The sequence below is a fragment of the Pezoporus flaviventris genome, unplaced genomic scaffold (assembly GCF_033815535.1).
Source record: "Pezoporus flaviventris isolate CSIRO_AGI_PZ_B2104156 unplaced genomic scaffold, CSIRO_AGI_Pfla_v1 ptg000069l, whole genome shotgun sequence".
Lineage (NCBI taxonomy): Eukaryota > Metazoa > Chordata > Aves > Psittaciformes > Psittacidae > Pezoporus > Pezoporus flaviventris.
The window spans coordinates 1,161,061-1,178,253 of NW_026892617.1; the positions used below are offsets into that span (position 1 = coordinate 1,161,061).

Consider the following 17,193-nt stretch of genomic DNA (forward strand, 5'->3'; position numbering starts at 1 on the left):
GGCCAGGAGGAGCCACAGCCCTTGGTCTGCACAGTGGAACCCTGCAAGTGTTAGGGGCTCTGACCTGCATCCCGCTCCACGGACACCATGGAAAAGCACGGGCAACCTGGCCCCTCGCAGCACCCAGGCAAAGCAGAGGGGCCAGCAGAAGAGACAAAACCACCCCAGCCCTGCACCGAGCCACCAAGAGGGTCCCAGTCTGGGACCTGCTGCCAGCTCTCGCCTGGCCCCTAACTAAACTGTTGGTGATGGATTTGCTGGCGTGGGGGGGGGCCGGAGGCAGCGGGAGGTCACCGGTACCCAGCAGCCCCCTCCCACCATCCCGTGCCCCCCCCCGGTGGTGGCTCAGGAATGCCCCTTTGGATGCCGGGAAGCCTTTATCAGCTCGGGGCTGACAGCGCTGACAGCAGCAGCTCTGCTCTTTCTGTCTGCGGACAGGTTTGGAGAGCCGGGTGTTTACCCAAAAGCCAATCAAAGGCAGGGCTCTGCAGCATGGTCGAGCAGGGCTGCAGGAACATTGGGTCAGGGGTGAGAGGTGTGATGTTTGGTTTTCTTCTGGTGGAGAATGCGAGCTATTCCGGCCTGGGTTGTTTAATTTGCAGTCAAACGTGTTTCTTTATCCGGCTGCAAAGAGCCTTGCAGAAGGACCCACCCAGGGTAGTGTTTACCCTTTGTTCTTTCCCTGGGGCCAACCTTGAATCCTTATCAGCCTGTTTGGAGTAAACAGGTACTGGAGGCAGGAGGAAGGGTGGGGAGGATGCTTGTGGGATTTCTCCTGCTCTCCCTCCCGCCGGCGGGAGGTGTTTACCCAAGCAGACCTGTTTTGTTTTGGAGCTGAGGTTTGGTTTTTTCTGTCTCTTCCTTTTTCTTCCCTCCCTGTTCAGTTTACACTTGACAAGTGCTCAAGAAAAGCCAAGCGGGGCGTGAGAAACAAACCCACGCACTGGAGCTGGACCCAGACACCGACCCCAAAGCCCAAGTAGTGACCACAGAGGCTCTGCCTGGGGTCCCATAGAGCCAAGAGCACCCACACTGACCCCACGAGCTGGGCAGCTCCAGACCAGCCCTTGTGCAGGAGCTTTTTGGGCTTTGACACTCTGGCTGCAGGCAGCAGCATCTGGCTCTGCCAGCACTGTGAGCACCTGCAGCTCTTTTCATCCCTTGGTACTGGACATGCTGGGAATCCCTAAGGAAACACATGGGGGATGCAGGAGCCCAAGGAGGAAAGGACCCATCCGCCTGCCTGCACCAAGCTCCAGAGTTCATGGATCACCAAGGAGCTGCCCAGGAGCAGCGTTACCTGTTGCAGCATTATCGCCTGCTGCTGCTGCAGGAGGGCCTGGAGCTGGGGCGGTGACAGGATCTGCTGCATCTGCTGCGGCGTGATCATCTGCGGGGACATCATGGCCACGGACACGGGGACCTGCGGAGAGGACACACACGTCACCAATCCCAACGTGGAAAACCCTCCCCTGATGCCACCCCCTGGGGCATCATCCATGCCCCCCACCCCAGTGGCACCTCCAGGCCACTGACATGGGCACAAGGGGGACTGGTGATGACAGGGACACGCTCCATGGTGCAGCTGGCACTGGGACAAAGCTTCCTAAGCCCTGAGCTCCCTCCCATCCCGGGGCAGGATGCTCTCTGCCCATAGGGTCTTTAAATGCAGTTTAGCTGGGGGGACCTGGGAGTCAGGAGGAGCCAGCAGCACATGGGCAGCCAGCTCCAAACCACAGCTCCCTTCCCCTTCCATGAGCAGGGGAAAGGTGCAGGGCATTGCTCCTTCCCTCCAGGTCCCGAAGGATGCAGGGAGGAGGGAAACCCCAAGGGAAGCGGGGAAGATACCGATCACCCAAATAACTTTGCAGAGCAGAGCACGGAGGAAGAGGTTACCAGGTTTTCCATAGACACACATCAAAGCTTTACCTCCAGCTGACACCAGTAACTCACAATTACCATGCCAAGCAAAGGGAAGGCTGGGAGAACCTGACATACCCTGCCTTTGGTTATCATCACACGGGTCCACACCCCGCGGCAAAGCACCAGAGAGGTGTCAGTGATGGATCCCAGCCCCACCACTCCTGCCCAGGTGAAGCGATGCTGCCTCCTCCCAGCCCACCAGCCCAAAGCCCTTCCCAAAGTCGCAGGACCTCAGAGACCAAGGGACAGAGAAAGAAACCAACCGGATTCAGAGCCTGGTGCCTGCCAGCCCCTCCTGCCCAGTGATGCTGGGGCTGCTTCCCCCCTTCAGCCACCCCCAGTGAGACACAGAGCAGGGACGGGACCACCGGGAGGCCCCACTCAGTCCCTCCTGGCTGTGCTGGGTGCCAGGCTGGAGCACACTGACCTTCAAGGGAGATTGCAAAGGCTTATCTGTTTACTCAGGCATTTTGCTGGAGGGAGGCATGGCCAGCGGCCGAGTTTCATTTGTGGCCGGCAGTTCCCCCCCTCTTCAGCTGCCTTCGTGTCAGTTATTGATTAACTGCTGCATGTTCACACCCAAAGGCTGCTGCGGGGCACCCTCCCCTGCTCCGGCTGGGAGGAGCATCCCCAGCAAAGGGGTGCTGGAACCATGGGAGCCCCCCCGCTCCGTGGCACCAGCACTGGGACAAAGCTGTTTCTGCGCTCAGGTGCTCACAGACAGCTGTGCAAGCCCTCGGTGAACATCTGGAAGGGAGGATGCTCGCGAGGCCGGTGCGAGGAGCACGGGCATCCCGCTCCTTTCCCTTTGCCAATTCATCAGCTGGCAACGTGCTCAGAATGAGAGCCCCTGATTAATTGCTGCTCCGCATCCCCGCTCCGGGCGGGCTCCCACCCCCTCCGTGCGCCCGCTCCCACCCCGTTTGCTGGCATTTTCAAATCGGAGGCATCCTAATTACCGGAGAGTTATAACACCTTCCATTTCTCGCCCAGCGGACTGACACCCTGTCAAGAGCAAAGAGAATTGCCAGAGGTTTTGACAACACTAATTGCCCCTATAATCTAAAAACACAAAGGAGAGGCGATTAGTCGAGAGGGCCCCAGCTCTCGATCCGACACGAGGTTTTCACAATGTTACAAGAAAACAAAAGTGATGCTTTTTAGAGTTTGATGGCTGCTAACAAAAGCAGAATTATATTTTCATACAACCTTTGTCTGCATTAAATGGCTTCCCCCCCCCCCCCCCCCCACCTCTTCTGCGCACGGATGCAGAGCTGACACGGGGAAATGGTGGTGGCTTCCAAAGGGGGTGAATGGGGTGAACCGGTGCTGGCTCTTGTGAGGGGCACCCGGGCTTCACCACCAACCTGAGCCCCAACTGATGCTGAAGCCACGTGAACAATTTCCCTCCTTGTCCCAGCTCAGGTTTTCCAGGGGGGGCAGGAACTTTCTTTAGGGGAAATTCCCATTTACAGCAAGTTTTGACCCACTGCAGCCGGTCACCACATACACCAGCGCCGGCTGCTCCAAGCCCCTGTGTCCAACCCGGCCTTGAACACTGCCAGGGATGGGGCAGCCACAGCTTCTCTGGGCACCCTGTGCCAGCGCCTCAGCACCCTCACAGGGAAGCGCTTCTGCCTAAGAGCTCATCTCAGTCTCCCCTCGGGCAGGTTAAAGCCATTCCCCTTGGCCTGTCCCTGCATGCCCTTGTCCAAAGCCCCTCTTCTTATTTCTTACAGGCCCCCTGGAAGACAGTTCTAAGGTCTCCCTGGATTCTTCTTCTCTTAGGATCCCTGGATAACAGGAGGTTTTTGGGCAACGGTCGCCTCCAAAGCTCAGATCCAGGCAGTCAACACCACAAGAGAGAGCAAAGGGTGCCAAGCAGAGCAACACAGGAGGCACAAGGGATGAGCTGTACCCAGCTGCCTCCTCCAACCATCCCCTGCCCAGGCACCACTCGCGCTGCACCCGGCAAATCCCTTGGGAAGCAGGTCCCAGCGTCACGAGCTGGCATCTGCCAGACACCGCGTCAGGAAGGGTTTGACTCACGCCTTGGCCGGCTGCCACCCCACACAACTGCTCACTCCCAGCTCTGCTGCCTCCCAGCAGCCCGGCGCTGCGGCTCCCACCGCGAGCGGTATCTCCGGGGGGTGCTTTTCCAGGTGGTCCCGGCTGCTGCAATCCCTGCGTGCCGGCATCACCAGGCAGAGGGTGGAAAAGCAGACGGGTTTTACAGGGAAACTCGGCACAGGGCAGCTCTGCCAAAGCTGGCTGAGAGAAACAGGACTGGGCTGGATGGCCGCAGCAGCATCGGAGCGATGCTCTCGCTTTGCTTTTCCTTAGGGTTTTTATGTTGTTTTGACGGGAAGCGGATTGCAGCTCCCAGCCATGAGGCAGAGCGGGGGAAGCCGTGGCCCCATGGCTGATCCTGGTTCCGTGGCTCGGCACAGCACCAGCACCGGGATATCCCCATCGCCAGTCCTCAACCCCTGCATCAACAGTCACCTCCTGGCCATGCATCACCCATGCAGGGAGGTTGATGCAGGAGCCCCAGTGTCCCCAGGGAGCATGCTGGAAGCTGGAGGGAGCATTTCCAGGTCCACACCTAAAACCACACATAAAGCTCCTGCATTGGGGCAGGCACAGACCAGAGCTCATCCCCTCCATCCCGGATGACCTGGGAGCCTCTGGAAGCCCAAGGATCATAGAATCCCAGCCTGGTTTGGGTTGGAAGGGCCCTTAAAGCTCATCCAGTTCCAACCCCCTGCCACGGGCAGGGACACCTTCCACTAGAGCAGCTTGCTCCAAGCCCCATCCAACCTGGCCTTGAGCAAACCTCTCCCCATGTGGGTGCACACCAGCTACCTGGAGTGTTTTATGCTTCCCATAGGGCCCATGGCACTGCACATCCTTGTCCCTGATCTGATTTCGGGGTCCAGCTCCCAAATAGACACAACAACAAACATGTCTGCACTGTGTTTCTTGTTTGTTTAACACCATTTTCAAATCCAAAACCTATAGCAACAAATGAGCTCATCTGGGAGCTGGGAACAGGGCAGGGAGGGGGGAGAACCACCACCGAGAGCAGCTTCGGGTCTGATTTTAGGGGCAGGGGATGAGCAAATACCCCCCCAGAGCACCCACTTCTCACTGCTGCAGCTGGAGAAGAGCAAACCTTCCACCCCGAGCCCAGCCGAAGCACGCAAGCACATCCCCACATCCCCTCCTGTGTGCAGCATCCCCGAGCAAGTGCCAAGGTTCTGCTGGCTCAGACCATCTGCGAGAGCTTCCAATGCCTGAGGCCAGGCAGCAATGATGCCACTCACATCAGCCAGGGTTTATACACCCTGACGGGTGGCACAGGGCCACCCAGACGCTGCTCTACCCCTTCTGCTCACACCACGCTGTGCCCAGATCTCACTGAGATGAGACAGCGATGCCAGACCAAAACCTACCCAGCATCAGAGGAGAAACCAAACCCAGATCTGCATGGGAGCTCCAGCTCCATGGGGCTTTTATGAATCCTTTGAACAGCCTTCACAAAAGAGGATTAATTGCCTTGGGTGAGGGTGGCAGCAGCACAGGGCGAGGGGGCACCCACGTAGCTGCATGGAGGACAACTGACCGCTGACTATGTTGCATGAAAGGAAAGAAGGAATCCATCCCTGTTACGTTCAACCCAACGTGCATCCTTGTTAGGATGATCACCCATAGCTGGACTGTGTGCCACTGAAGTTGAAAGGGATTTGGCTGGGGGATGCCGATGCCAGTGGCGATGCTGTGCCCGGCACCACCTTCCTTGGGGCAGGATCCCACGTGTTCTCCACGGGCACTGGGTGCTGATGAAACCTGCAGGGACTGAAGGGACAACTCTGCTTCCCTGCCAGTCCAAAGCACATGGCAAGGAACTCCGGGAAGGACGAGGGGGACCGGGGACAGACACTGGTGCTGCGAGTTCAAATGGAAAAACCTAGCGCGGCGGACGCGCTGCTGAGCTCTGTCCGGGCGAGGGAAGGCGCGCGGGCTGGTATTGATCTGTCTCCATTACCCATTGCACTCAAGTTTCAAATCAACAAAATGCACTTTTCCGCTCCGCTGCCCTCCCCGGCCGCCGCAGACGAAAGGAAAGCAATTTCCCACTGTTCGCTCCAAACTCCTCTCCCCTTCCCTCCCGCCAGCCCCTCTCCCACCTCAGAGGCTTCTGAACCTCGGCAAGTTGCTGTGGGAGAGCCCCGGCTCTGAGCTGGGGAAGGGACCCCAAAGAAGGCGCCCAGGGTTCAGCAATGCCTCCAAGCCAGAAATACCCCAGCACTGCAAACGCCAGCTCAAACATGCTCCAGCACCTCGCACCGTGGCTTCCCTGGATACCAGCAGCATCTCCCCACGCCAGGAGGATCCTGCGGGATCAGCTCCCACAGGAGAGGAGCACCCTGCAGACCAGGAGTCCTCCAACGCAACCCTTTGTTGGCAAGTTTCTAACAGTTTTCAAGTTGCAAAGAAATAAACCCATCTGAAGATGTTCCAGGTTGTTTCCAGCTGTAGCTCGAGCATCAGCTCTGAGGCTCTCCCCACACACCTCCAGGCATCTGGGGGCAGACAGATGCTCCAAAACAACCCAGATCCCAAAGATCCCTGCTGAGCTCAGCAGCTTGTTCAGAGCACACATTGAGTGCTGTTAGTATTCCTGCTGGCTGGGTGCCCCATGAACGTCCCATCCCCATCAGCAAGGCAGTGGGGAGCTGCTCCTGCAACAGCAAGTGCATGGGGTTGCGCAGCTCTCCGGCTCTCTGCTGACACTGGGACCATCCTGGGAACGGGAGCAAAGGAGGGGCCACTGAAACATCTTCTCCATCGCCCCAAAACACCCAAGCGATGTGGAAATCCAGCCCCCAGGCTGGCTCCCAAACACTGCAATGAACCCCACTCCTGCCATGCTCCCCCATCCCTCCCCAGCCAGCGGCTGCTGCACTGGGACCCAGCCTTCCTCCTCCTCCAGGCGTCCTGGCCAGTCTCATCCACACCACGCTGTCGTTAGATAAACTTCCTTTCAAAGGAGTCTGCTTAATCCTCTATCTCCCCTCGGTCAAATCCTGCTCCAGCTGCCGGCCGGGCCGGGGTGGGAGGAAGAGGCCGGTCGCTGCTGAGTTATGAGCTATTTCTGACTCACGTCTACAACTTTCACAAGTCCTTTTGCAAGGGAGAAGGGGAGGAGGGGAAGCGAAGGCAGATCCAGTTCAGTCCGGCAGAGCCGCTGGAAGGATGGGCAGGGACGGGAGGCGAGGAAGGAAAAGCCATCGGGAATGGGATGCTGAGCGAGGGAAGGGCATGGAGATGGGGCAGCGAGGGCCAGGCAGAAGCGCAGGCAGGAGAGCACAGGCAGGGACACGCACCCATGGAGGGGAGCGAGGCGCCGGTTACCGGAATCTGACTTCACCCTCGCTGCCTTTGTCCTTCGCAGACGTTTTCCATGCAGTGACTGCATTTCCTTCCTGCCAGCACCACTGGAAAAAGCCGCCTGTTTGCGCCGCGGGAGCCCTGACTAATTCCCACTGCCCGGACCCGGCTCCTGCTTCCCATCCCAGCAGGGCTTCCAAGGGCTCCAGGCTCCATGACCCCTGCAAGGAGCCCACCCAGCACCGGGATGCACTGGCTGAGGCTCAGCCATGCCCTGGCTTCCCAAGCCAAGGGAGGGACAAGTGATGTCCCATCCCAGCCTTGGCTCCCACTCTCGTGCCGGCTCAGCCTGGCATCGGCAGGACCTCCAGCTCTGAGAGTGCTTGTGCTAATTACTTTCCTTTGTTAATTAAACCCACGTGGCTCTAATAAAGTAACCTGCTGTTCTCTGATAAATTTAATTAGCCTGAAGGGAGAGCCCCTCCACACAGCTATTTAAATTGGCACTTCCCATCGCTTAGGGCTTTGCTTCTTTCTGCCTCCCCCGCTCCCCAGGTTCACATCCCTCTTCTGTCCCTTCCCTTTGGCAGAGGAGAGCAGCAAGTGGGAGGTCCCCTCTCTCATATGGGAGCTGGATGCCACCCAAGGGTGCTGCATCCACCTGAAGACCCATTTTCCTGCCAGTGCCATAAAATCCCCACCTTAGATGGGCCTTTGCCCTGTCCTATGACACAGAACCTGTCTTGCACCCACACACAGCATCAATCCTGGGGTGCTCCCACCCTGGGAAACTCTACAAATGCCATCCCAAGGGATGGTGGCACACAGCAACCTTCCCTCCCCAGTCCTCACCTTGCCTGGAGCCAACCTTCCCCTCGCATCACCCTTTCCCACCACCTCAGCACACAACGGGGACACCACAACCCCCCCAAAAGAAGAGATATCTGGAGGTTTACAGAGAATTTAACTCTCTGGGGGCTCCTGGTGTGTTCCAGCCATCCCGAAGCCAGAGGCGATGTGCGTCTGCCCGTGCGGTTTCCCACAGCATCCAACTGCAGCTGAGCCCTTCCTGGGAAAGGGGTGATGGGGAAGGGGAAGACACACACACATCCTGGGGCTCACCTGCACCGCCGGCTGCTTGCCCTCATTGCTGCTGGGGGAGCTCAGCCCCGTGGCCTGCTGCAGCAGGAACTGGCGTGCCACCTGGAGAGCCTGCAAGAGAGACACAGCGGGTGGGCAGGAGGAAGGCAGCCCGCCTCATCCTCCTCCTCAAGCGATGCATGAGAAGGGCGTGACCAGAACATCCCATTACAGACCAAGCATTCCAACCCCAGAGCCACTGAGGGCCACAGGAGCTCGGGGGCAATCCTCTTCCAAAAGCCCTTCTCCATCCCCAGCATCCTTGTGCCTCAGCAGGTTTTCAGCACAGCCAACACCCAACCAAAGGTCCTTCGCAGGGGTTTGCTCCCTGATTTACTTCCCGTCTGCATGGAGCCACCAGGACATTCCTGCTGCAGCCGCTGTTCCTTATGTCTAAAGCTCCCATCTCTATTTAACTTTACATCAGATTGCCACACCGGAGCCCCAGAAAGTCCCACTCATTGCCCAGCTTCAGCTCAGGCCAAGTGCAGGATTCCACCCTGAATTAATAACCCATGAACACATCCACATGGAGTTTATAGTGGTGCAGGAGGAGGTCAGGAACTCACACAAGCGACCAAGACAAAACCTGCTTATTTTAATGGGTGCTTGCCTATAAAGAGTTCAGGGTTTCCTTAACTTGGCTGCAGGATGAAGCTGCCTCGCTGGGATGGTTTGCAACAGGTAAAAGAGGGAGAAACCAATGCGAATGGATAAAAACCACTTGTGGAAACAGGCACAAGCAGCCATGAGCGAGCCATGGCCAGTGTCCTGCAAAGAGACAATGGGGAGAAAGGAGCTGGCCACAGGCGAGCGTGGCCCAAACCAGGGGCTTCAATCAGGAGGCAAGAGAAGGAATAAAGCTCCATGGAAGGGCTGGGGTTTAGGTCCCATTTTGTGCCTCTCTCTGCAGGGGGTTGCTCGGGAAGAGAATACGCACAGACCTAAAGCGAAGGCTGTCCGAGCGGTGCCCCACGGGGGGGGTTTGCTGGATCAATCCATCCGACCCGCTCCTTGCATGTGGACAGGCATTAGAAGTGCACTTGAAAACCAGAGGTGATTTTAAAGCCACTGCTGAACGTGGAGGCTGTGAGCAGAGCATTTAGCAGATCCAGACCATGATCATTTCACTGCAAGGAACCCAAACCCAAGAGTTGTGCCCCAGTCACAGCACAGGGCACCCTCTGCCCTGCCTGGCTGCAGTTGCCACCACATGCCTTGAACCAAACAGCCTCAAGAAAGCTAAAAGGTCAGGAGTTCCAAAAGCAGATGGGATCCTAACATCACACTCCTATAATGCACCCAGGCTGCACCCACCAGCAGCCAAAGCCCAAAGTGCCCCTTGCCTCTTCCCGAGCATCCCTGTCCGCTGCTGGGGATGCTCCAGCCCTGCCCAACCTCTCAAATTGCAAACTCGCATTATCCAAACGATTCTAAACCGTGAAATCCTTGAGGACAAAACCCTGCAATTTGCTGCTGGGAACCCTGATGGCACGAGCCCGGGGTCCATGTCCTGGAGCTGACACAGGCGCGTTTCTCCACGGGCATGTTATTTCCCTGTTATTAACAGTAATAGATGTGCATGGGTAATGCGAACACAAAAACTATGTGACAGTTATGACAGCTCAAGGTCTGATATTTTAATTACTTTTTGAAATGAAAACAGTAATTCCCTTTAAAAGCCCAGGGTGGAGGGATTCAAGCGACGCTGCTCAGTGCGCAGCAGGTCCAAGGCACCCATCCAGGGACGGGTGCTGGACCATTCCCTGGGTGCACACCGGCTGCTCGAGCTTCAGCTGCTTTTGCCATGTGCCCGATGGACAGAGGCTTGCATGGATCTGGTTCTCCATCTGCACCACGGGAAATCCCTCCCGTGTTTGCAAGGAGCAGCTCACCCAGGCGAGCTGGTGAGGCAGGTCCCTGCCCCAGCCCAACAAACACCAGTGCAGCAGGTATGGAAGACACAGCCAGGAGGGGACAAACAGACACGATGCCAGGGCCCAAGCCGAGCACCGTGCAGGACTTCTCCCAGTGTCTCCCTTTCTAACCCCAAACACTGGCTGGCCACAGGTGCCACCGTGTCCCCACCACAGCAGCTCTCAGGGGGGAATTGAATTCACTCCCTGCTGGCTCTCACTTTGTTGTGCTCTGAAGCACGAAATTACAAGATTTACAGGAAACAAAACTGACATGGCCTTACAATTGCACATGGGGGCCTCCCCCCTCCTTCCCTTCCTCCCTCCCTCCATCCATCCATCTATCCCTTCCCATCACCAGCAGCAAGTCCAGCTGAGCCTGTGGATGCTGTGCCTGGCAGCACACGGTGCTGCAGACCTGTTGCATGAAGCAGTTGGAACCCCAAGAACCCGGTTTGGGGATGCAGAGCCCTGTGCTATAGCCGCATTCGCCACCCTCACCCTGCAGGGCAGTGGGGCCTGCAGCTGGGGTGCAGCTTTTCCATAGGGATGACCAAGGATGGTTCACCCCCATCCCCATCCTTTCCTTCGGGCGGAGGAGATGTGAGAGCAGAAGGAAGCAATCCTGCCCTGCAGAGTGGATGGGATTCCACCTCCTGGCTCTGGGAACCAGAGGGGAAAAAATGACTTTTTCTTTAAAACCTCGTATCCTGCTGCATGGTGTTATTCAAGAACCATTAGCACGTTACCCGTAATTAGGAACGAATGGCTTGTGTCAAATTCATCATGCTCCTGGATGGCTCCCTTTGATCAGCAAATTATCCCATAAAAAAGTATGTAATGCCTCAGACACTTCCATCAGGAGCTGCTGCTGGTCGGCTTGGCCCTTCCCCAGAGCAGCAGGTTTCAGTGCTGAGGAAGAGGATGGAGACCCAGACTCTGCTGGGGGTGGCCCCTAACTGCCCTATGCTGCACGGTGGCACGTAACACACCAGGTTGTATGGGACAGGGAAGGGTCAGTAACTAAACAGTGCCTGGGATTAATCCCAGGGGTGGGAATGCTCTGCCCAGACAGCAGCCACCCTGCCAGGACCAGCTCCGAGCTGCTCCCATGCGAGCAGAGGCTTCTGTGCCAGGGCAGGGGACTCTGGGGTACTCAAGCCTGTGGGATTCTCATCTCCCCCTGGGGATGCCAAATCCCTTCAGTTCACTGGGTAAACCTGCTGCATCTCCTCCTCCAGCAGGGAAGCAGCCTGTTAACCCAGCTTCCACCCAGTGTACCTGGGATTATTGTTAATCCTTCCCCCAAACACTCGTGCTCTGGCCAGGAGGATACCCCTGTCCGTGACGGTTGCTCCCCACAAAGGCCAGCTCTTGGCTGGCTTCCCATGACAAACACCACAAACATCCCTTTCTCCACGGGGACCGCCCCATCCCACCCAGCCCCAGTGATGGAAGTGCTTGAGGAGCAGAGACAGCAGCTCCCATTCCATCCCATCCCATGGGAAAGCTTTGCCCAGGGTATTCCTGACCTCCCTCATCCCACCACGTATTTCAGTTTACGAGGGCACACATATAATTATGGTGCTGGGGCCAAAGTGGGTTTGCCTGGCCTGTGGTGGGAACTGCTCAAACCCAGGGAGGGATTTTCCACTTGGACGGGATCAAAGCTCTGCAACGGGGTTTTAATGTCCAGCAAGTGAAAAGCCACCCTAAAAATGACACTAAACCAAGAACTGTGCAAAGAATGGGGCAGCAAGCGGATCTACAAAGAGAGTCTGTATCGTCCCTTTTCCCTCTGTCCTTTTTGAGGATAGAAAGAGGTTGGGAAGGGATGAAAAAACATCAAGAAAAAAAAAAAGGAATAATTTTACACTAGCCTCATAAAAATGACATCGTCACATTCCAGAATTAGAGCTATTAAAACAACACACACACACACGGGTATTTTTAGCTGGATATTAACGGTAAATGATGCTATATTGAGAAGCGCTTCCACCCAGCCCAGCCCTGGCTGTGCTTAACCAGAACCAAACGGCTCCAAAAAGATCAGAATTCACAAAAATGACATAATCCTTCATAGGGGAAGGAGGCAAAAAACCCCCAAAGCCCTTCTGACAGCAGCCCCGGCTGCACTCCCATCGCTGCACACGCTAATGCCTGCAGACTTGCTTCCTCCACTCTTGACTCTTCAATCCTGCCAGGCGAGGGGTTAAACCCATTCCCACTAATGAAGAACACCAGGAACATGCTCCTGACAAGCCCACCCCAGCAGGGAAAAAGAGAGTAACAAGAAGGGAAACCCCCTCCTGCATTTGTACTCCGTAAAATAGGAAGTATAAATCAAAGCACCTATGGAGAGATGAGTTTCACTTAAGTGCTCCGGTCTCATTTTATCTGAAATACCCTAATTATAGTGGATTACACAATATATTTGAGATGTGATCACATGCTTTATGGAACAGTATCTGTGCCATGGCAAGGAAGTGCCCCCCCCTTTAACTACCAAAAAAAGAAAGTCCAATTTTCTTCTTTTTAAAGACAAAAGTCTTACTTTTGTTTAATAACTTCACATTTCTTCAACACGTGCCTGCCATAAACTGCAATTTCTTTTAGCATAATAAAACCCCACCAAAGGATGATTTTCCAGATGGCTCCTTTTCCATAGGATAACAAGTTGGAAACGGCTACCATGCAGCTGCCACACTCGGGGATCTTCCCCATGACTCCCCATGGACATCCCTGCTCCAAGTCACCTTGCACTCCCGAAGCTGCAGCCTCTGCACCCCATGGTTTAAACCCTAGCTCTGGGATTACACTTGGAACCTGGGATTCTTTGCAGGGACACAAGGAAACCCTGAACAGACCCAAACCATGGGAGAGCAGCTCCTGCTCGGCACGCGGCCACGTGCGATGCCCATCCATGGGTCTCCCCTGTACCCCCATTCCCAAACTGGCACGTCCCTCATCCTCCTCCCATTGCAGGGATGCAACATCCCAATCACTTGGTGCCCCTGTTTCCTGCACAGCCGAGGGGTCCCGGGGTGGGGGGGACCCATCGTGGCAGGGGGCAGGGGGCCAGCCCCACGTTAAAAGCTGATGAATGCTCGGTGATGAGCGGTGCTTTGCAGCCCGGCTGCAGGATGTCACCGCGCTGGAGGTCTCACCACGTTCCCACAGCAACAGCGGTGGGAGCCCTCCCATGCCCCCAGCCGACCTCTCCCCTCTGCCAACCCCGGGACAATGCCGGCGCGCGCTATTCAAGCTTTTCAGCCCAACCCTGCCATTGAAATCCAGGGATTTAACCTGAACGCCATCCCCTGGGCTGCGGGGGAGAGGGGAAGGAAGGAGGGAAGGGAGAGGGGGATGCTCCAGCTCCGCAGCCCTTTCCTCACCTCATCCCACCAGTCTCCCGCTCCCCTCCAGATGCTCCAGACCGCGGGATGCTCTGCAGCGACATGGACAGGCAGAGCAGGCGCAAGGAGGAGGGTGACAAAGCTGCGAGCAGAGCTGGACACCCCCATCCTTTTACTCTGGGGACTGCCCAGAAGTCACAAACCAGCTTCAAGGGGTCCCCGAACACCTCACGATACCCACAGCTCCCTTCTAGCTCCCACCGAGGGCACTCACCTCCGAGCAGCACTCAGAAAGTGGGGTTTAACCTGAGAAGTCCCTGCCAACAAGCACCGGGGTACCCGATTTCACCCTTTCAAAAGGAGGCTGCGGATACCCAAAAAGGTCCAATCCAGCTCACGTCACCCAAAGGTGCAAAACCAGCCAAAACAGAGAGCAGAGCACATGCCCCCAGGGAAAGAACCCCTACAGACGCAGTTTTAAGCCACCAGTGGCCCCTCAAGGCCAGGTAGGGCTTGCTGAGTTGGGGTGGGTCCACCCCTCCACGCTCCCGAATGGGTTTTGGGGGGATTTCATATAGTTAAATAAGAACTGAGGGCCAATACTGCAGGAGCTGGGATGGAGGAGCTGTGAGATGGGAAGAACCCAGTGGTCCGAGATCCTGCCTGCGCCAATGGGATGCTCCCAAGGATGGCGCAACGCCTTCATAAAGCACCTAATTGTGCAAAGCTCTCTACATGGGGACATTTATTCCTGACCCCAGCTGGTGCTCAGCCTGTTCCCTGAAGCATGAAGATTGATAGCGCTCACGATGGTTTCTTTCCCCCTTCCCTGTGGTGCTGTCATTGCGGATGTCATTCGGTTTTGGAAGTTGACCAAACCCTCTGCCTTCATAATTCCACGTGCCAGTGAGTTTCCCAGGGCAGTTACACTGGGAATCCAAAAGAAGAAGTGCAAGAGGGTGCAAATCAAACATAGGATGTCCTTTAGGCAGGGCGGGAGCAGCATCCACAGGGATGAGCCAACAGCACCTGCAAAAAATCCCTTTTCCCCCTTATTTTGCCGAGGAGGTGACCCTGTTCCACCACCACGGTGCCCAGCCTCTGATGTGCACCGTGCAGGCTCCGTCCCTGGCAGGGTGACTCGCAGCAGCATTACACGCATGATTAGCCTTCAGATCAGGGGAAGGGGGGCTTAACTGCGTGAGAAACGGCTGTTATTCAGGTAATGGATTTACAGCACTCGCTACTAAAGTATCAGACACAGCAATTTTTTACAGCTTTCACGCTGGAATTTATGGCTCAGGGAGGCGATCTCCATCCCAGGCAGGGATCATTGCCTTATTTAGTATCCGAGCAGGAAAATTTATGGGTTTGCCCAAGTTTGTTTTGAAAGGTAACCTGCAGGCACACACACAGAGCCCCCCCCTTCCCCACAGCGCACATGAGGCAAGGGGAGACGTGTGCCACGCAGCCCCCCGAGGGGCACACATGCGTGCTCGAGGGCAGAGCTGCTCCATGCACATGTGGCAGTCCCACATTTTCAGACGTGCGAGGTTAAATCTCCACCTGAAGGCACCAGGACCCCCACCAAGGATGGGGACCACCTCTGGGCACTCTCCTGGGTAACCAAAGACAGACCCGGAGAAAACCTGCTCCTGATTTTACATCCAACAGGTCTTTTCCCTGCTCTCCTGCACCCTGTGTGGGTCCCTGTGCCCATCGGGAGTGGAGCAGGCAGGACCCCCCCAAACCACAGCCATCTCTGGGGCAGAAGGTACCAGCCCATGAGCTGCACTGGACCAACGAGCTCCATCTCCTTAGGGATATGCCCCGCAAAGACAGCAGCACTCGCACCCCAGCTTCATCAGGGATGGCCAAATCTGGTGCAACCCCTGGTGCCAGCCCTGGGGGACGAGAGGAGGGTAAAATCCAGCGCTACCCCCAAACCTGGGGTTTCACATCGGTAAGAAGCGGGGTGTCCCTCCTACCTGCTGCTGCTGGAAGTGCAGGAGCTCCACGGGGCTCATCTCGCCGTTGGTCTCCCCGCTCGTGGCTCCTTCTCGCCCTGCACCCGCCGCAGCACCGCCGGTGCCGCCGCCATCGGGCTGGTTGCTGAGGCTGCTGACCCCGTTCTGGCCGGACGGAGTGGACCGTATTGTCTCCGAGGCGGATTCAACCATCATGACTTGCTAGCAGGACCTGAGGAGCAGGAGGAGGAGGAGAGAGCCTGAAACCCCTGCTTGACAGCCCTACTTCCACATTCCCCATCCTCGCCCTGCCCCATCTCCCATCCCCATGAGGTCCAGCAGGGAGACGATGTCAAACCCTGGCTGGTTTTAGCCACATTCAATTGACTCCAAAACCCGACTGTGCAGCAGCATGAGCTGCCGTGAACGCACTGCACAACGCTAAGGAAAACAAGCGCAACCCATCCCTTTGGAAAACGCCGTGTTTTCAGCTTTCTCCCAGCCAGATGCAAGATACAAAACCCCAGGAATCCAGGCATTTCTCACAGAATCCCAAAATATTTCACTCTGAGGCGTTGGAGACAGTGAGGCTGCTCCCCAGGCACGTGGAGCCGGGCCATGCATTTCACCATCAGCATCCCAGCACACGTTTCCACAAACCAGCTCCCAGCAAACCAGCACTTCCCTGGCATGAAGTTTGCCAGCAAGATGAGGAAACCCAAAGGGTACCCAAATGGAACTGGGACATGGCAGAATGAAAGTGTGAGGTGCTCCAGGAAACACCCATTGGAAAATCCTGCCTGCATCCCTGGCACCTCTATGCACCCCTTGGGTACCATCAAAGGACTGAGCTGGGCGCTTCACTGCATGTGGCTGCTCTTGCACCTCACTGCATACAATTCCAGGCTTCCCTCTCACCAGGCAGCAGCACAACACTTGCAGCACCATGGGATGCTGGCAGCAGCCTCAGGGCTGGAGCTTCAGCTCAACCAACAGAGCTCCTGAGGCACAACATGGAGCCCGAGGGAAGCATCGGCACCGGGAGAGCTGCGGGCTGGGAAAGCCGCTTGCACCCCAATGTGCGTCTGGCTGCAGGAGAGCTGGGATCCTGGCTTCAAGGCGATGACATGGAGAGTCCCTGCACTGCTAGGCTGGTCAGCAGGCAGCCTGTCAGCTGGGAACCTGAGCAGCCCCTTTCCTGGGAGAAGCTCCCAGATCCGGGCTAACACTGGAGGAAACAACCAGAGCATCCAGCACCAACCCCAGCCACCGAGCCCTGGAGGCCACATCCAGCCCCGACACCCGTGGCTCACAGGGAGCCCTGCCAGGGCAGGGGGTCTCTCCCTCCTTCCCAACACACATTCTGCTCTGTGGAACAGCACAGGATACAGTTTGATCTCATTCAATCCATCTCCTTCCCCGTTAAGCGGGTGCTGGAGTGGGATCGGCAGCCGCCGTTCGCAGCTGGCTGGTGAGTTTGGAACAGGAGGGGAATAA

General features: G+C 56.7%; 2 protein-coding genes across 5 annotated transcripts in view; one reads left to right on the plus strand and one right to left on the minus strand.

The window, feature by feature from the left end:
* Positions 1-17,193, plus strand: part of OARD1 (O-acyl-ADP-ribose deacylase 1) — a 191,064-nt gene that overhangs the window by 32,944 nt on the left and 140,927 nt on the right. The window lies entirely within an intron of this gene.
* Positions 1-17,193, minus strand: part of FOXP4 (forkhead box P4) — a 51,380-nt gene that overhangs the window by 17,097 nt on the left and 17,090 nt on the right. For 3 of the 4 annotated variants that reach the window (XM_061471904.1, XM_061471905.1, XM_061471906.1), the window contains exons 2-4: positions 15,718-15,928; positions 8,440-8,529; positions 1,301-1,423 (exon numbers count right to left, since the gene is read on the minus strand). In XM_061471904.1, coding sequence (XP_061327888.1) covers positions 1,301-1,423; positions 8,440-8,529; positions 15,718-15,912 — 408 coding nt within the window. In that variant the 5' untranslated portion in view covers positions 15,913-15,928. The remainder of the gene's footprint in view (positions 1-1,300; positions 1,424-8,439; positions 8,530-15,717; positions 15,929-17,193) is intronic. The other variant, XM_061471907.1, reaches the window with a different exon arrangement.